Raw genomic sequence first — 20,196 nt, 5'->3', positions numbered from 1 at the left:
ATCATATCATAAAATGCCAAATCATAATGATGTGAGAGCTGTAGAACAAAAACTGTAAGGATTCATATGACCTTATGACAAATCTCTCAGATAATAGTTTGAAGGTCTTGTCAATAAGACTAGAAAGCTTTACATTGTTTGACCAAACATCCCGCTAGCATGGTGTTGGCAGAAAGCCCCAACAGTCAGAATCATCCCGAAGAACTGATTCATAGCTTTATTCAAATTCGTAAGAGCTTTAATAGGAGAAACTTACAGACACTAACAAAGAAGCTGCTCTCAGTGGTGGTCGGCTGGGAAGAATCCACACCTGTTTCAGGACAGGGTCTCTTTTTTATAAGGGGTGAACATCAAAACCATATGGTGCGTAGTTACGTAGACCACCAGAGAGAGCAATGCATCAGGCAGCTATACATTCATTAACCTCCTTCCTGGGGGCACGATGCTTGTCTTTGGCTGGCGTTCAGGTTTGCTGTGTAATCAGTCAAGCCTGAGGCTACAGAGAATTGAATCCAACATTTCCCAGACACCTTTGCTGCTGGAGCCATATTTCATCTCAATGAGTTCCCTAAACCCGGGCAGACTGGGACAAACATAATGACATTCAAATTTATCTTTTTGTTATAAGTTCATTTCAAGACCTGTTTTACCTCTTTTTGTGTAACATTTTACAATCTGGCCTAGATTGATTTGAAGACATTTACCCACCTATTTTTTGGTTAATTCTTAGGTGATTACATTTAGCATGGAGGTAGGAGGAAAGCTGATTTACTCTTCAGAAGACAATATTATTTCTAAGTTCTTGGAGGGGGCTTCATTCAAACCATCAAGTACTGACAACATCCAGTTACCAATATTCTCAAGAAATAGCTACCTACATATTTTATCTTTAAAGAATGAAGGTTTGTGAAATGTATCTTTCTTCTAATTTTAAACTTAAATGTTAAAATCTATTTTCCTCTGCAAATCAAGTGATTATTCCCAGTGATTTTGTTGGCTGTGTTTCAGTTACTTACATCTCTTACATCTAGCATATTTTAATAAAAGTTAATTTTAAAAAAAACCTCTAGCCAGTTAGGTTAAAAAAAAAAACAAAAAAAACTTAACTTATAATAAGGGTTTTCTCTCGTATCTAACCAAATGTAATCTTTCATTTTGATGTATTTTATTTTATTTTATTTTTTTAAATATATTTTATTGATTTTTTACAGAGAGGAAGGGAGAGGGATAGAGAGTTAGAAACATCGATGAGAGAGAAACATCGATCAGCTGCCTCCTGCACACCCCCTACTGGAGATGTGCCCGCAACCAAGGTACATGCCCTTGACCGGAATCGAACCCGGGACCCTTGAGTCTGCAGGCCGACGCTCTAGCCACTGAGCCAAACTGGTTAGGGCTGATGTATTTTATATAAAATAGTATTTGAAGAAACTTGGCACTGCAATATAGTTTCTACAACTATATATCCTTGTCACCAAAACTAGCAAAAAGAGAATTCATGCTTAGGAAAAATTTTATACGTTTTATTAAAAAAATAAGTAATTTTTTTTAAATGTTGTTTTTGGAGTTTGAGACATGACTAATAGATTATAAATGAGTCTCAAAGAGTCTATTAAAAGCTCTGTCTAGAAAGGCAAGAGAAGATGCATTTCCCCCAGGATTACGAAGCATTTTGAGATTATAATAGTCAAAGGAATAAATTATTTTATACTGATTATAAGTACATAATCATCTAGGCTTCATATGAAAGAGTTCCCAAACTCTTTTTTTTAATGTGCATTTCTAGAATAAAAGTAAACCTGGGTAATTTTAAAAAATTGGTTTACAATTGCAGTTATGTCATGATTTTTTTATTGCGACAATGCTACTTATACTATTATCTTTGGAGCCTTTCTTTCATTTCTTGCTCTTTCTTTATCTTCCCTAAGACCAATTTCCGGAAAGAACTTACCACAATTTATAGTAGAAATGCACGAACAATGAGGACCATTGACACAAAACAACACCATTAATAAAATAGAAACTCAAACAGCAGAACTCAGTGTTTTGCTCTTGAATTCCTATTGAAACCAGAAAAATCAGAGTTTGTGCTGCCCGTCACTACCAGAGCTGATAAGTAGGGGCAAGGATTGAATCTTTATGGGCCCTTTATTCAGATGGCTGGCAATCTGAGAAGACGGCGGGTTATGTACCTTAAAAGACTGTCTTACATCTCATCTCAAGCCAGCCTTTTTTATAAGGAGAAGAAAAGCGTAGGTAAATGGTTTGAAATTTAGGAGAAAAGGTTCATCAGATAAAAGCTGCAGTGGGCGCTTTTCTGAGTGACTCTTCATCTGCTGACGGGTGATTCTTGGTCTGCACCCTGGGCAGCTGATGCTCTCTCCCTGGAGCACAATGGCTCAGATAATGTCTTGGTCACTTGCAATCCTCCGGGGGCACAAAGGTCGAATTGCTTGCAGGTCTCCTGAAGTCAGGCAGGGTCCACTCATACATTCTAGTCCAGTGGCTCCCAAACTTATTTGGCCTACCGCCCCCTTTCCAGAAAAAATATTACTCAGCGCCCCCTGGAAATTAATTTTTTTAAAAATTTTAATAGCAATTAAACCGAAAGATATATGCCCCCAAATGCACCTGTGGCCATCACCGCCCCCCTGGATCGCTGCAGCGCCCACCAGGGGGCGGTAGCGCCCACTTTGGGAATCACTGTAGTCCCTGGAACAATAGCTTTCTACCTGAGTTAATTATCAAGCCTATCAACTATGCATCTAAAGCTATCAAATTTGTAACTTCTTGGGTTCCCCATCACTGTGTGCAAAGGTATTGTGATCAAGCCCACAACTTAAGGCTGCTCTATCTGGATTTAGGTAGAGAGAATCATAAGGTCCCCTAATGGCTGGAAAACGAAGGATCATCACAGGTAAGCTCTTACCTTAGTCTTTGGTTTAGCTCCTGAGAAAGGCATTTACCTCAGGGTCATTTTATAAGGGGAATGTAATACACAGTATCTGACGAGAAATCTCAGAGAAAATGTGAATGTATTTAGCACCTTCCTGACTTTTATGTATCATGCAATAAATTGATTTGATAGACTGAGCTCTGATGAAAAAAGTTTTTCTTTAACCAATGCCTTCAAACATATTCCAGAGATCATTCATTCTTTCCCATCTCTTAATGGCATTATAGATTCCACAGGTTTGTTGTGTGCAGATTATAAAGAGTCTAAATCAAAACATTAATGCTATATCTAATTAAAGTCTTCATCTTTCCCCCTATCGGAGCTCTAACATAGAGGTTGGGGATTAGCAGGGAAGAAAGTGAGAATTCAATTTTTCACTCCTCTACTGCCTCTTATTCTTGCCTTTATAGGACTGTGGAGTTGAGGAGGTGGAAGAAATAAAATTGAAGTGTTAATTGACTGGTGCTATTGTAATCTGGCCATTGGTGCCCTCTGTTGGGAAAGGAGTCCAAATGCAGGCTGTTTCCTGTTCTTCAGGAGCCTGAGAGGGCTATGGAACTCAACCATTCATTGATAAGGAAGGGACACTTCTCTGCTAAACTCCTCTCAGCTCTTGCCCCATTGTGAAACCCATAGCCTCTTTCTTATAGGGAAGTTTAAAGTGATAAATGTATTTATTAAGAAAAGAAAGATCTCAACCTACCTTTACACCTCAAAGAACTAGGAAAAGAAGAACAAAATAAGGCCAGAGTAAGCAGAAGGAAAGACAACAAAGATCATAGCAAAAATAAATGAAAGAGAAACTAGAAATACAATAGGAAAGATCAACAAAACTGAGAGCTGTTTTTTTAATAGATAAAATTGACAAATCTTTAGCTAGACTAAGAAAAAAGAGAGAAGACAAAATCAGAAATGAAATAGGAGACATTACAACTAATACCACAGAAATATATAGAATCATAAGAAGCTATTAAGAACAATTATATGCCAACAAATGGGTTACCTAGAAGTAAGGGAGAAATTCCTAGAAACATGAAAGTTACCAAGACTGAGTCATGAAGAGTATACGAACAGATCAATAATGAATAAGGAGATTAAATCAGTAATAAAGAAAAAAGAGTCCCGAGAAAGAAAAGCCCGCGACCAGGTGTTTTTACTGGTGAATTCTGCCAAACATTTAAAGAAGAATTAACACCAATCTTCTCAAACACTTCCAATAAATTGAAGAGGAGGGAATGCTTCCAAACTTATTTTATGAGGCCAACATTACCCTGATACTAAAACCAGACAAGAACACTGATGAATATAGATGCAAAAATCCTCAACAACATACTGGCAAACCAACTTTATCAGCACATTAAAAGGATCACACACCAAGATCAAGTGGGATTTATCCCTGGAATGCAAAGATGACTCAACATATACAAATCAATAAAAGTGATAAACCTTATTAATATAATGCAATATGAAAATCAAAATATTATCTCAATAGATGCAGATCAAGCATTTGACAACATTCACCATCTTTTTATGATAACCCCCCCTAAGCAAATTGTGTATATAAGGAACATACATCAATATAATAAAGGTTATATGTGACAAACCCACAGCTAAAATCATGATCAACCGTAAAGATTGAAAATTTTTCCTGTAAGATCAGAAACAAGACAAGGGTGCTCATTTTTATTGCTCTCATTCAACATACTAGTAGTACTGGAATAAGATAAAGGTGAAATAAAGACATAAAAGGCAACTAAATTTGAAAGGAAGAAGTAAAATTGTCTTTATTTGCAGATGCTATAATTTTATAAATAGAAAATCCTAAAGACTCAACCAAAAAACTGTTGGAACCAATCAGTGAATTTGGTGAAGTTGTAGGATGCACATGCAACATACAAGAATCAGTTATGACTCTGTACACTAACAATGAACTATTTAATGAGAAATAAAGAAAATAATCTCATTCCTAATAGCACCAAAAATAATAAAATACTTAGAAATATATTTAATCAAAGAGGTGAATGATCTGTACACTGAAAACTACAAGATTTTGATGAAAAAAATGGAAGAAGATACAAAAAACTGGAAATATTCTGTGTACATGAATTGGAAGAATTAGTATTGCTAAAATGCCCATACTACCCAAAGCTATCTATAGATTCAATGCAATCCCTACCAAAATTTGTTCTTTTCCTATTCTCTACTTATGAAGATCTCTCTCTCTCTCTCTCTCTCTCTCTCTCTCTCTCTCTCTCTCTCTCTCTCTCATTATCCAACCATGAGAAAGAAGGGGATAAATCCTGTTATTTGCAACAATATGAATGGGCCTGAAAATGTGATGTCAGACAGAGAAAGACTAATACTGTATGATATTGCTTAGATTTGGAATATTTATTTATTTTTTTTTTGAGGTTCTTTTTTTTTTTTAATTAAATATTTATTGTTCAGATTATTACATTTGTTCCTCTTTTTTTTCCCCCCCATAACTCCCCTCCTCCCAGTTCCCGCCCCACCCTCCGCCCTCACTCCCCACCCACTGTCCTCATCCATAGGTGCACGATTTTTGTCCAGTCTCTTCCCGCATCTCCCACACCCCTTTCCCCCCCAGGAATAGTCAGTCCATTCCCTTTCTATGTCCCTGATTCTATTATAATCACCAGTTCATTCTGTTCATCAGATTATTTATTCACTTGATTCTTAGATTCACTTGTTGATAGATGCATATTTGTTGTTCATAATTTGTATCTTTACCTTTTTCTTCCTCTTCCTCTTCTTAAAGGATACCTTTCAGCATTTCATATAATCCTGGTTTGGTGGTGATGAACTCCTTTAGCTTTTCCTTATCTGTGAAGCTTTTTTTTTTTTTTTTAAATTAAATTTTTATTGTTCAGATTATTACATTTGTTCCTCATTTTTTTCCCCCCCATAACTCCCCTCCTCCCAGCTCCCGCCCCACCCTCCGCCCTCACTCCCCACCCACTGTCCTCTTCCATAGGTGCACGATTTTTGTCCAGTCTCTTCCCGCATCTCCCACACCCCTTTCCCCCCCAAGAATAGTCAGTCCATTCCCTTTCTATGTCCCTGATTCTATTATGATCACCAGATTATTTATTCACTTGATTCTTAGATTCACTTGTTGATAGGTGCATATTTGTTGTTCATAATTTGTATCTTTACCTTTTTCTTTCTTCTTCCTCTTCTTAAAGGATACCTTTCAGCATTTCATATAATACTGGTTTGGTGGTGATGAACTCCTTTAGCTTTTCCTTATCTGTGAAGCTCTTTATCTGACCTTCCGTTCTGAATGATAGCTTTGCTGGAAAAAGTAATCTTGGTTGTAGGTTCTTGGTATTCATCACTTTGAATATTTCTTGCCACTCCCTTCTGGCCTGCAAAGTTTCTGTTGAGAAATCAGCTGACAGTCGTATGGGTATTCCCTTGTAGGTAACTGGGTTTCTTTCTCTTGCTGCTTTTAAGATTCTCTCTTTGTCTTTTGCTCTTGGCATTTTAATTATGATGTGTCTTGGTGTGGTCCTCTTTGGATTCCTTTTGTTTGGGGTTCTCTGCGCTTCCTGGACCTGTAGGTCTATTTCTTTCACCAGGTGGGGGAAGTTTTCTGTCATTATTTCTTTAAATAGGTTTTCAATATCTTGCTCTCTCTCATCCTCTGGCACCCCTATAATTCTGATGTTGGTGTGCTTGAAGCTGTCCCAGAGGCTCCTTACACTATCTTCATATTTTCGGATTCTTTTTTCATTTTGCTTTTCCAGTTGGGTGTTTTTTGCTTCTTCGCATTTCGAATCTTTGACTTGATTCTTGGGCTCCTCTGGTCTGCTGTTGGGTGTCTGTATAATATTCTTTATTTCAGTCAGTGTATGCTTAATTTCTAGTTGGTTCTTTATCACAACATCGAGGGTCTCATTAGATTTCTTGAGGATCTCACTACATTTATCGGCGGTCTCACCAGTCTTTTCGAGGGCCTTACTAAGTTTATTGGCAGCTTCTAGACAGTTCTTAAGAGACCTTAAAAGTGTGGTTCTGAACTCAATATCCTCCATTGACAGTTTTGTCCTGTTTCTTTGTCTCCGCATTTTTTATGCTTTCTTGGTGCACCCCCTAGTGGTCTTTGTCCGCAGTCTTGTTGCCTTTAAGCCTTGATTGATGTCGGCAATACCGGGGTGATTTGACCTCCAGGCTAACTGGCTATGATAGTCTGCTGTGTCTGTAGTGGGAGGGCTTCTGTGCTGGATCTCTAGGGCGGTGCTAATCTAGCGTTTGCCTGAGGCTATCCGGCAAATGGCGCTGCGCAGGGCTTGGGCGGGGCGGGTCCCCGGGGATCTACAGGGCGGGCGGAACAAGCAGTTATGGCGACTCTCAGTTCCTTCCCCAGGGGCTCTGCCTCTCAGAGCCCCAGCAATGGTTGCAAACCTCGGAGAGAAAGCTGCCTTCGAGTTCCGACCGAAGCCAGACAGTCCCGTTTCTCCCTGAGTCTCGGTCCCCAGAGACTCGCCCGGATCTGGAGCTCAGAGTCTGAAACTCCCTCCCGATTGAAAACAACAACCGCGCCCTCCGCCGCCAGCCCGCTCCGCGCGCGCACTCCGCACCTGAGTATTTCACTTCAGCACTGCGCCTCCTCTGAGTCTGGGTATGATATTCTCTTTCCTCCTAGTTGTAGAATTTCCACTCAGCCAGCCTTCCCGTGGTTCTGGGTGATGTCCGTTCTGTCCTTTAGTTATATCTCTGAAGTGGTTGTTTGAGGCAGCGATCTCCGGCGTTAAACTATGCCGCCATCTTGGTTTCTCATCTGTGAAGCTCTTTATCTGACCTTCAATTCTGAATGATAGCTTTGCTGGATAAAGTAATCTTGGTTGTAGGTTCTTGGTATTCATCACTTTGAATATTTCTTGCCACTCCCTTCTGGCCTGCAAAGTTTCTGTTGAGAAATCAGCTGACAGTCGTATGGGTATTCCCTTGTAGGTAACTGAGTTTCTTTCTCTTGCTGTTTTTAAGATTCTCTCTTTATCTTTTGCTCTTGGCATTTTAATTATGATGTGTCTTGGTGTGGTCCTCTTTGGATTCCTTTTGTTTGGGGTTCTCCGCGCTTCTTGGACCTGTAAGTCCATTTCTTTCACCGGGTGGGGGAAGTTTTCTGTCATTATTTCTTCAAATAGGTTTTCAATATCTTGCTCTCTCTCATCTTCTGGCACCCCTATAATTCTGATGTTGGTACGCTTGAAGCTGTCCCAGAGGCTCCTTACACTATCCTCGCATTTTTGGATTCTTTTTTCATTTTGCTTTTCCGGTTAGGTGTTTTTTGCTTCCTCGCATTTCAAATCATTGACTTGATTCTTGCGCTCCTCTGGTCTGCTGTCGGGAGTCTGTATAATATTCGTTATTTCAGTCCGTGTATGCTTAATTTCTAGTTGGTTCCTCAATATAAGATCGAGGTTCTCATTAGTTTTCTTGTAGATCGCATTAAGTTTATCGGCGGCTTCTAAACAGTTCTTGAGAGACCTTAAAAGTGTGGTTCTGAACTCTATATCTTCCATTGTCAATTTTGTCCTGTTTCTTTGTCTCCGCATTTTGTTATGCTTCCTTGGTACACCCCCTAGTGGTCTTTGTTCGCAGTCTTATAGTTAAACCTTGATTGTTGTAGCTAATTCCAGGGAGGGTTTGACCTCCAGGCCAAGTGGCTATGAGAATCAGCTGTGTCAGCAGTGAGAGAACTTCTGTCCTCTAGGGAGGTGCTAATCTAGCCTTTGCCTGAGGCTATCCGGCAAATGCCTCTGTGCAGGGCTTGGGCGGGGCAGGTCGAACAGGATCAACAGGGTGGGGCGGAGAGAGCAGTTATGGCGGCTCTCAGTCCTGTCCCCAGGGGCTCTGCCTCTCTGAGTCCCAGCACCCGCTGCACAGCTCGGAGAGAAAGCTGCACTCGCTCTGACCGAAGCCAGACAGTCCCGCTTCTCCCGTTTGAGTCTGGGTCCCTAAAGACTCGCCCGGATCTGGAGCTCAGATTCTGCGACTCCCTCCCGATTGAAAACGCCAACCGCGCCCTCCTCCGCCAGCCCGCTCCGCACACTCCGCACCTCAGAATTTGACTTCAGCACTGTGCCTCCTATGAGTGTCCGTATGCGTTTCTCTTTCCTCCTAGTTGTAGGACTTCCACTCAGCCAGCGTTCCTGTGGTTCTGGGTGATGTCCCTTCCGTTTTTTGGTTTCACTTTTGAAGTAGTTGTTCAAAGCAGCAAACTCCGGCGTTAACCTATGCCGCCATCTTGGTTCTCCTAGATTTGGAATATTTAAAAGCCAAGCCTGTACAGAGTAGAATGCTGGTACCCAGGGGCTGGAGCATGGGGAAATTCAGAATATATTGGTCAAAGGGTACAAAGTTGAAGTTAAGAAGATAAATAGGTTCTGGGAATCTAATGCACAGCACTGTGATTATAGTTAACAATACCATATTATACTAGTGGCACAATGCATTAAATTCGTGCACCGGAGGGGGGATGTCCCTCAGCCCAGCCTACACCCTCTCCAATCTGGAATCCCTTCACAATCCAGGACTGCTGGCTCCTAACCACTCACCTGCCTGCCTGCCTGATTGCCCCTAACTGCTTCTGCCTTCCAATTTGATAACCCCTTAACTGCTCCCCTGCCAGCCCGATCTCCCCCAACCGCCCTCCCCTGTTGTGACCTGCCTCCTCTTCTGGGACCCGCCTCCTGTCGCACGGAGCCGTGGTGCCCCTAGGCCTCACCATGCAGAGTGGCCACTGGGCCCTGCCTCCACTGTGCGCATGGCCATCTTGTGGCAGCCATCTTGTGGCAGCCATCTTCTGACGATGTCACACATGAGGGCATGAGGACCACCTAGGCTTTTATTAGTATAGATACTTGAAAATTGCTAAGTGACTATATTTCTTAAATATCTTTATTGTTGAAAGTATTACAGATGTTCCCATTTTTCCCTCATTTGACCTCTTCTAGCTCATCCCTGCCCTCCACCCCAGGCCTTCACCACCCTATTGTCAGTGACCATGAGTTAAGCATTTATGAATACAGTTTCTTTGGTATATCTCTTCCCACCCTCCCACACCTTCCCTCTGAGACTAGACAGTCTGTTTCTTGCTTCTATGTCTCTGGATCTATTTTGTTCATCAGTTTATTTTGTTCATTAGATTCCCCATATGAGTGAGATCACGTGACTATATCTTAAATGTTCTCACCGCAAAAAAAGAAATGATAATTATGTGATGTGATGGAGCTGCTACCTAACACTATGGTGGGAATCATAGTTTGATATATAAGGATATCAAATTTACATGTTGTATGCCTTAAACTTACAGTGTTGCATATCCATTATATTGTAATAAAAAAAAAGAGGTAAAGGGAAGAGAAATTTACTAGTGTGATAGAGCTTACATTTAGTGCCAAGTCAAGTAAATGGCATCAGCAAATATGACGACGTAGAGCTATGCATGGATATTCAGGAAACAAGAGCAGATGCATTGGGTGCAAACACTTGGGTTTATGTTGGAGATTATTGGAAGTTAAGGCTGGGCCAGTAGTTCAGAAGCAGATCTTGAAAATCCTTGAATACTAGGCCCCTAAATAGGCAAATGGTGCAACTGAAGTTTTTGAACCCATGTAACATGAACAGTAGGCATGGGAAGGGGCATACAAATATCCACTAAATAAATTTTGTGGTGTGTCTAATTAGGAACAAACTTCATGTAAGGTGCTACCAAGGATTCATTATTTTTTTAAAATCTTTATTGTTCAAATTATTACAGATGTTTCTCTTTTTCCCCCCATAGTTCCCCTCCACCTGGTTCCCAACCCATCAAGCCCTGGACCCCTCACTGTCCTCATCCATAGCTGTAAGCTCTTTGTTCAATCTCTTTCCGCATCCACCACACCCTTTTCCCCCCTGAGAATTGTCAGCCCACTCCCTTTCTATACCCCTGATTCTATTATATTCACCAGTTTGTTCTGTTCATCAGATTTTTTATTCATTTGATTTTTAGATTCACTTGATAGATATGTATTTGTTGTCACTTTGTTGTCATAATTTTTTATCTTTACCTTTTTCTTCTTCTTCCTCTTCTTAAAGAATACCCTTCAGCATTTCATATAATACTGGTTTGATGGTGATGAACTCCTTTAGCTTTTTCTTGTCTGTGAAGCTCTTTATCAGACCTTCAATTCTAAATGATAGCTTTGCTGGGTAGAGTAATCTTGGTTGTAGGTTCTTGCTATTCATCACTTTGAATATTTCTTGCCACTCCCTTCTGGCCTGCAAAGTTTCTGTTGAGAAATCAGCTGATAGTCATATGGGTGCTCCCTTGTAGGTAACTAACTGTTTTTCTCTTGCTGCTTTTAAGATTCTCTCTTTGTCTTTTTCACTTGGCATTTTAATTATGATGTGTCTTGGTGTGGTCCTCTTTGGATTCCTTTTGTTTGGGGTTCTCTGAGCTTCCTGGACTTGTAAGTCTATTTCTTTCACCAGGTAGGGGATGTTTTCTGTCATTATTTCTTCAAATAGGTTTTCAATATCTTGCTCTCTCTCTTCTTCTGGCACCCCCATAATTCGGATGTTGGTATGCTTGTAGTTGTCCCAGAGGCTTCTTACACTATCTTCATATTTTTGAATTATTTTTTCTTTTTGCTCTTCCAGTTGGGTGTTTTTTCTTCCTCGTATTTTAAATCTTTGATTTGATTCTTGGTATCCTCTAGTGTACTGTTGAATCTCTGTATATTATTCTTTATATCAGTCAGTGTATGCTTAATTTCTGACTGGTCCTTTTCTGTTTTTTTGGTATTCTCACTAAGATCCTTGAAGTTCTCACTAAGTTCCTCGGAGGTTTCTTGAAGATTCTTGAGTAACCTTATAACTTTGGTTTCGAACTCTATATCCAGTATTTTGCTTTCATCCATTTCTTTCATTTGTGATATGTTTCTTTATCTCCGCATTTTGGCTGCTTCCTTGGGTCTATAATAGAAGAGCTCCTGTGCAAGAGACACCCTTATGGGGCAGGACTTGCTTCATTGGGGCTTTGGTGCTCACTGAGTCTGCTCCTTGAGTGTGTCACTTCTGCATGTGCAGAGTTGTAATATGGCATGTTCTCATACTGACCACTGGGTACACTGGCTCTTGGATTTCCAAGGAGATTCAAGTCAGCCACTGCCTGGGGCAGCCCAGCAGGAACTACAGAGAGATCTGCAGATTCCTCCTTTTTGTATCGGGTTTGGAAGTGCCCAGACAAGGCCCAACTGTGTAGCAAGGTGTGCTGCTGCTGCCAGATTAATTGCTTTGGTGCACCCTGACCCATCTACTTCCTTTTTGGCAGGTTTTAGGCTGAGAAAGGACAGGCCATTCATATGCAAAAGTTGCTGTGCACAGCTTGGGTGGGGTTGTAACTTGGCTGGGGCGTGGTCTCAGGGAATCACCAGGGTGGAGCAAACATCAATGGCTGCCAGTCAGCCCTTCACCAATGAGGTCCTGGCATAGGAGCAATTATGGCTGCATGCACCTCCATCTGAAAGAAAGCCACCTTCATGTTCCTGTCCCAATGCAGACAGTCCAGTTTCTCCCCGTATGTATCTGGGTCTCCCAGAGTCTCTCCCAGAACTGGAGTTCAGAGCAAGCGGGAGCTTGTTTCTCCCTTCTGATGAAAAAAGCAGTGCACCCGGGTGTCATCCTGTTCCGCGCCTCCGCACCTCCTATCAGTCTCAATGTGCTTTCTTCTTTACCTCTTTAGTTGTAGAACTTCCACTCAGCCAGCTTTCCCACAGTTCTGGATGATAGTTGTTCTCTCTTTTAGTTGTAAATTGATGTGGTTGTGAGAGGCAGCAAGTACAGGTGTTTACCTATGCCGCCATCTTGGTTCCTCCAAGAATTCACCATTTTTACCAGTCTCCTCCACATGGGACATTGTGTGAAGGCTAGGGGGTTACTTTCCAGTTGGCAATATTTGATGTATATATGATTTATATATGCTTGCATACATATGCTGGGCTATGGAGGTCACATAACTCCTGCTAAATTTAACTTGGCCACTCACAAGTGCCCTGATATTTGCTCCTAAAACCAGGGACACACCGTCTTTATCTTCTGCTCCCTGTATGTTCTGAGTTATCATGCAGCACATTTTTTGCATGAGTGCTAATAAGTGTTACAGGGAAGGATGTTTACCAATTAGAAAACACAGGTGCATAGCCTCTTAGTGCCTGAAATTCATATCAAGCTACTCAAACTCAAAAGAATGTCCTTGTTCTTAGTCCAAGCATTGGAGGTGTTGTTCATCTTTCTAAATGCACCTACCTTTAAATCCTAACCATCTTTCCCCAAATTTAAACTCTTTGCTTCTTTAAAATGCATCCCCTGCTTTCCTCACCTTTTTCTTTGGTTCTTAGGAATGATATTAACCAGTCTGGTGAATTTAAGTAATTCATTTGACCTTCTTAGGTCTGTTTTCCAGCTGAGTTGGATTGAATAATCTTGACCTGCCATTTAAGTTGAAAATATATGTAAAAGCTCTCTGTGAATTATTAGGTGTCCCAAAGATGAGAGGTAGATATTATTTCTGTTATTATTATTATTTTTAATTTCTGGATTCCCCCCAACTTCCTATAATACTCATCCAGGATAAGTTTTCCATTTCACTTTATGAAAAAGAATACAGTGAGAGTACTACAAATATTTAACAGATTCTGGAAGAATGTCTCTGTGTTTATAGTAGTGGAGGATGGGAGATTCATACTTCCCCCATTCTCTACTTATATAAAGGAAACAGTTTCTTCCAGCTCTCTGAGATTTTATTTTATTTTATTTTATTTTTTATTGTTTTATTGCTTAAAGTATTACAAAGGGTATTACATATGTCTCCTTTTTTCCCCTGCCTTTGACAATCCCCTGGCCTCCCCTACCCACCAGTGTCTTATGTCCATTGGTTATGCTTATATGCATGGATACAAGTCCTTTGGTTGATCTCTTACCCCCCCTCCCTCCTGCCCCCAAACCCTCCCTGGCCTTCCCGCTGCAGTTTGATAGTCTGTTTGAGGCAGCTCTGCCTCTGTATCTATTTTTTAAAAAAATATATTCTATTGATTTTTTACAGGGAGGAAGGGAGAGGGACAGAGAGTTAGAAACATCGATGAGAGAGAAACATTGATCAGCTGACTCCTGCACACTCCCCAGTGGGGATGTGCCCGCAACCAAGGTACATGCCCTTGACCAGAATCGAACCTGTGACCCTTGAGTCCGCAGGCCGAAGCTCTATCCACTGAGCCAAACCGGTCAGGGCTGCCTCTGTATCTATTATTGCTCATAAGTTTATAATGGTCTTTATTATCCATGAATGAGAGAGATCATGTGGTATTTTTCCTTCATTGACTGGCTTATTTCACTTAGCATAATGCTCTCCAGTTCCATCCATGCTGTTGCAAATGGTAAGAGTTCCTTCTTTTTTACAGCAGCATAGTATTCCATCGTGTAGATGTACCACGGTTTTCTAATCCATTCATCTACAGATGGGCACTTAGGCTGTTTCCAGATCTTAGCTATGGTGAATTGTGCTGCTATGAACATATGGGTGCATATATCCTTTCTTATTGGTGTTTCTGGTTTCTTGGGATATAATCCTAGAAGTGGGATCACAGGGTCAAATGGGAGTTCCATTTTTAGTTTTTTTCAGGAAACTCCATACTGTCTTCCATAGTGGCTGCACCAGTCTGCATTCCCACCAGCAGTGCACAAGTGTTCCTTTTTCTTCACATCCTCTCCAGCAATTGTCATTTGTTGATTTGTTGATGATAGCCAGTTTGACAGGTGTGAGATGGTACCTCATTGTTGTTTTGATTTGCATTTCTCGGATGATTAGTGACTTTGAGCATGTTTTCATATGTCTCTTGGCTTTCTGAATGTCCTCTTTTGAAAGGTGTCTATTTTGATCCTTTGCCCATTTTTTGATTGGATTGTTTATCTTCCTTTTGTTAAGTTGTATGAGTTCCCTATAAATTTTGGAGATTAGGCCCTTATCAGATATGAGATTTTAGAACATGTACAATGTGGATGCGAATGATCAATAGCAGTAATTCAAATTTCATTGGCCTCTGTCCCACTTACTCTGTCAGGACACTAAACTCTTGCAACCCACCTCCTCACCAGCCTACTAAGCATTCCCAGAAGTCCCTGGGCAGATAACTCAATGCTGATATCTACTTTTTATTTCTCCTCAGTCCCACATCATCTAGTTATGATTCTGCTCCACAGACATCACTGCATCCACCAGGTTCCATCCCATCTTTCACTATAGTTCAACCACTGGTGCTTGGGAGATGCCAAGGCTGCATGGCGAGCTGCTGCAAAGTGGGAAAATAGGCTTTACTCCCCTTTCTGTGCAATGGTAAAGATGCTGCTGAGATGTGCCAATTGGCATAGTGTCTTTGGTTACAGTGTATTTCCGTTTGTACTTATATTTCGAACACTCAGTTTCAAGTATTAACTCAAGGGATGATTTGACAGGGAGGTAAATCAGAGAGATAGACCCAAGACCAGATCAGAAATTTCCACTCCAGCGCCTACGCGTTCCGTTCATAGTCAAGCTTGATATACCTCCATTCCTTTCCCCATAGGATGGTTATCTCTCCGGATGTGTTTCAGTCTTCTAATGGCAGATGCAGAAGTTCAGTTTCCAGATATGCCCAATACATATATGAAAGGAGAATAAAAATTATATTCTTAACTTCTGGCACCAGGAAGCCTTAAGAGATGAAGCTGTCTTTAGGAAAACACCCTAATAAATTCCTGAAGCAGATGGAAGCTGAGACCCAAAAGCCTGGGATTTGGCTGTGACCAAGATCCTTTTTGCTAGTAGGTGAGGGTGAAGAGAACAGAAATGATGAGAGAGATGCCATGTGGAGATGGTGAGATGGAGTCCTACAAGAAACAGGATTTGAGATAAGCTGAAGGGAAAAGGAGATTGGGGAAGCAGAAAAGGACTTATAAAGAACAGAAAAGTCCCATAGGTGGTTTATAATAGATTACTATATGGCTCCTATATTCTTGTCAATTTGGGAGAATTTTGAACTGTTGCAGAGGAAGAAATAGAAGAGTATAGAGAGTTTAAGCCAATGTCACTCAGATTTTATGAAGTTAGAAGAGTCTAAGTCTCAATCTGGGAATCTTTCCAGATAATTTATTCCAAACTGTAGTACAATTGAGAGGCAAGAATCCTGCCAATAGAAACCATATGCAATTGAGGCAGTTAAGTTGCCAATATTTGGAGATGTTCTAGGAAGAATCTAGATTGGGTATGTAGTTTGCTGTTCTGGGGAGAATATAATGTCTTGACAAATGAAAATGAAAGAAGAGTTAAGTTTTGACTTGAGTTTTAAAGGAAAAATGTCACATTGTGTGGAAGAGAAACAAATAAGAAAAGTTATGCCATTGGGTAAAGGTCCAGAAAGAACAGAGAGAAAGAAAGATGGTCAGACAATTTCCTGACTAAATTTAGAAAAATTGATTAATTGGGACCTTAGCATGGAGAACCTTCAGGGTGTAGGCAATACATTATTGTGGGGAAGCTATTTCTATTAATGTGTGAAGCAATTGGCAGTCATGAAAAGGATAAAATAAATATAATGAATGGACATCATGATTTTGGCTCTTTTGTGTAGAATACACTGGGAGTAAAACTCCAGAGATTGAAAAGACTGAGGAGAGATGGGGAAGTCATGAGAAAGGTGCGACCAACCTGGGGACTGTAGAGAGGAAGAGATAGGAGAGGCATAGAATAGAGAAAGACTGGCTGTTTAGAGATGAATGGCTGTGGGAATGGAAGAGAGCGAGGCTTGCTTGGTCTTCCTTGTATTTAGGGAACATTACTATCACATAGGATTGTTTTTTCTTTCTTTTTTTTTATTTTAAACAAGAAGTTTATTTAAACAACAAGACACTTGACTTGAAGGGAAAACTATCTAGGATTCATTTTTTTAGAGTAATTCATCCCTACTTAAAGACAGATTGCCCTACATGTAACAGCTACGCACAAAATTTATAAAATTGTCCTTGGTTTTTCTTTTTTTCTTTTTAAATATATTTTATTGATTTTTTTACAGAGAGGAAGGGAGAAAGATAGAGAGCTAGAAACATCGATGAGAGAGAAACACCGATCAGCTGCTTCCTGCACATCCCCCACTGGGGATGTGCCTGCAACCCAGGTACATGCCCTTGACTGGAATCGAACCCGGGACCCCTCAGTCCGCAGGCCGACGCTCTATCCACTGAGCCAAACCAGTTTTGGCCGTCCTTGGTTTTTCAATGATAAATGTAAAACATTAAAATTCTCCAATCAAACAAGGTATGCAAGAATTTTAATGTTGTTCTTTTTTTGTTAAACAGTCAGAGCAAAATAACTTACTGGAATATAAAGATAAGAGCTGGATGAGCATGCGACTAATGGAGAAAGGGGGTGTTTTCACAGAACCAGTATTTTTTTTTCCCCCATCCCATCTCATTTGATGTAGATCAAAACATACCATTGGCCATTTAGTTAAAAAAAAAAATTCAAATGCTTCTGCACATACATCAGTTACTTTATGTACAATAAAGGAATGGGGAAGGGGAAAATGAAAGAACAGAGAAAACTATACTGTAGTAGTCAGATGTGTTGAAACCAAATTGCAGTTTTCTAATTGAGAATGTCTTCTTGGTCTGGAGGCACAGAGTTCTGGAGTAAAGTAGCAGGATCCCTTTTTAGTAGACCCCTCCTGTCTGCTGCTGGAACACATCAATTGTATCTTCATCCTCCATTTTCAAATGTGCAGGTGTGTCTGTTTCATTGATAGGCTGCCCCTCAAATCAGAATCTGATCTGCCTCATTGACAAACCCTGTCGTTCACAATAGGCATTCATTAGATTACTAAGTGGTGGATGCCTCTTAATCTTAAACTGCACCACAGAACCATTCTGCCTGGCCACCTTCAAATTAATATGATCGTTGTTCTCAGTTTTGACTCCTTCATTGGGCTTTTCGTCGGCCATGGCGAGAGCCAGAGTTTTCACAAAAGAGGTACCAGGTCCGCACCAAAAGAGCACACAAGCAGCACCAGGAGCAGCAGAAGAAGGAGGCAGCAGTGGTGGAGGAGGGAGAGGGCACGCGCACTCTGTGCCTATCACATAGGATTGTGAAGAGTAGAGCTGGCAGTTGGTATTAGTTGCATCAATGCAAGTTCCCATTTGCTTAGGGTCTTGCTGTACCTGGAGACTCAGGCAGCTTTGGCCCACAGCAGTTTACCTTTAAAACCTTTTTCAACGTAGGGCTACTCAGCATTAGTGAAGTTAAATGAATAGAGACTGTAGCATAGATGATAGTTTCACCGGCCCAGAACCAGGAAGTCTTATGCCTTAGGATGTATTTAGTGGAGACGATTATGGTCAAAAAGTAAGAGGTGAAAAAGATGAGGAAGAAGGCAAGAAACCTGAGGGCAGTGGCATGAGCTTTCATGCTGGAGTTGCTGTGGCCAGTGTCGTGATGTCGTATCTGCCTCAAGTGTTGGCACAATGAGGCTATGAGCAAGGTGGTGGAGGTCAGGAAGAGGAGGAAAGGAATGAACAACATTGCCAGATGCTGACCTATGTAATATTTTTCCAGGAATGTCCTAAGTGTCTCAGTCTTCGAGATGTTTCCAGGTAATTGCAAGATTAACTGACTCTTGATGTAATGTTTAATAGCTGAAACAATGATTGTCACACAGGAAATCATCAGAGAGCACAGCAACAGCTGGGGAATCAGCCTCAAAATTCTCCACCTCAGCCAGAGGAAGATGGCGTAGGTGAAGGAAGAGACTTTGACACAGTAGACGACAGCTAGCAAGCTGGTTAACCAGAACACAAGAGTATTAGTAAATTCCCAGATGATTGCTATGTACCAAAGGTCATCGTCAGGGTTGAAATAGGAGCAAAAGTTGTGCAGCGCTGATGACCACTGTAGAAAGAAGCGGCAGATGCCCAGGCTGATGAGAATCATGTCCACGGGTGACAGCCTTTTGACCTGCACCCACTCTCTGCTCAGCACTGCAACAATTAAGCTGCTCTGCACAATTATTGTCAAGGACTCGAGCAGATAGATGGTCATGAAGAAAACAGTGAGTTCGTTGGGTATCATTCTTCCACTCCAAAGTATCTTCTGCACACAGACCCAGAATCTCTGCAATAATTTCTAAGTAGAAAATACATTCCTGGCCTATTGTCTGATGCAAGAAAATACCTCTCTACAGATGCAAATTTCCCCTAGCTGAATTTTGATTTTGCATGTTCCTATCTGCAGAATTTGCTTATGCTTTGCTTGCTGGTTTGTTATCAGACCTGGGATGGAGGGAAATGTTATTTGAATGTGGATTTGTGCTCGTTAGGTTATTTGATTATTCCCAGAAATGAAATGCCTGTTTCTTAACCATGCCCTTGATTCCTCTTTATCTCTGTGAGGTGTCTTGTCTTTAACTTATTTCCCCATCTCCTTTAAATGATAGCCTCATTTTTTTAACCTACAATTTGAACCGCAGGAAAGACAAATCCTTCACTGTTCCTTCATGTCCTGGGCGATATATCTATTTTGCTAACTAAGTGCTTTAATCATGACAACTTCAGAATCCCTGTCTCCCCAGCTTCCACAGGAGCTGTGGGTAGATGCAGCAACCAAAGTATGAGTGTCAATAAAAAAAATAATAAAGTCCTTACTCTGAGATTCTACCCACAAAATTGCTGGAACCCCAGACCTTCAAGGATCACCCTCCAATACAGACCATTTCATAGCTGCCTGTCAAATTCTTCAACTCAAGAAACCACTGCACACACCCCATTGCCCTCCCTACGTCGAGGTGTGGCACCTTTACTGTTGATCTTCCAGTTCAAAAGAGTTGACCTTTTTATATCTTTGGAGTTGTTCTTATCCCATTAATATCACTGCATTGAGTTGTTTTCTCTGTACATAGCTAAGCTCTTTCTGTTACCGCTCACACTGCTTAAAACAATTTTAAAAAATTAAGCCTATTGAATAGAAAGGCCTAGATGCCTTGCTTACTTTTTTTTTCTTCAATTTATTATCTTTGTGCTTCTTTTTCTCTGACCAGACTGTGGAGACAAATGGATCACTGATGGTGTTAACATAAAATGCCATGGACTCTGGTGTAATCTGGTTTTGTAAAATTGCACTCTTCTAGAAAGTGTCCATTTGATATTTC

General features: G+C 40.8%; 2 protein-coding genes across 2 annotated transcripts; both read right to left on the bottom strand.

Annotated features, from left to right (window-relative positions):
- Nucleotides 1-17,560: 17,560 nt before the first annotated feature.
- Nucleotides 17,561-17,998, bottom strand: LOC118665754 (small ubiquitin-related modifier 2-like). The gene is made up of 2 exons (XM_036327050.1): nt 17,845-17,998; nt 17,561-17,787 (listed from the first exon to the last, which is right to left on the bottom strand). Exons 1-2 carry the CDS (start codon nt 17,996-17,998, stop codon nt 17,711-17,713), a joined length of 231 nt encoding a protein of 76 aa, XP_036182943.1. The 3' UTR covers nt 17,561-17,710.
- A 199-nt stretch (nt 17,999-18,197) lies between these two features.
- Nucleotides 18,198-19,121, bottom strand: TAS2R16 (taste 2 receptor member 16). The gene has a single exon (XM_036327071.1). It carries the CDS (start codon nt 19,119-19,121, stop codon nt 18,198-18,200), a length of 924 nt encoding a protein of 307 aa, XP_036182964.1.
- Between the last annotated feature and the right edge of the window lie 1,075 nt (nt 19,122-20,196).

Source organism: Myotis myotis, unplaced genomic scaffold (assembly GCF_014108235.1).
Source record: "Myotis myotis isolate mMyoMyo1 unplaced genomic scaffold, mMyoMyo1.p scaffold_m19_p_11, whole genome shotgun sequence".
NCBI classification, from domain to species: domain Eukaryota; kingdom Metazoa; phylum Chordata; class Mammalia; order Chiroptera; family Vespertilionidae; genus Myotis; species Myotis myotis.
The sequence above is the reverse complement of the archived record's forward strand: the minus strand, read 5'-3'. Positions and strand labels throughout refer to the sequence as shown.

Coding starts and splice junctions, on each gene's coding strand:
- LOC118665754 (XM_036327050.1), bottom strand. CDS start 17,998: ATGGCCGACGAAAAGCCCAATGAAGGAGTCAAAACTGAGAACAACGAT. Junction 17,788..17,844: donor TGCCTATTGTGAACGACAGG/GTTTGTCAATGA, acceptor TCAATGAAACAG/ACACACCTGCACATTTGAAA.
- TAS2R16 (XM_036327071.1), bottom strand. CDS start 19,121: ATGATACCCAACGAACTCACTGTTTTCTTCATGACCATCTATCTGCTC.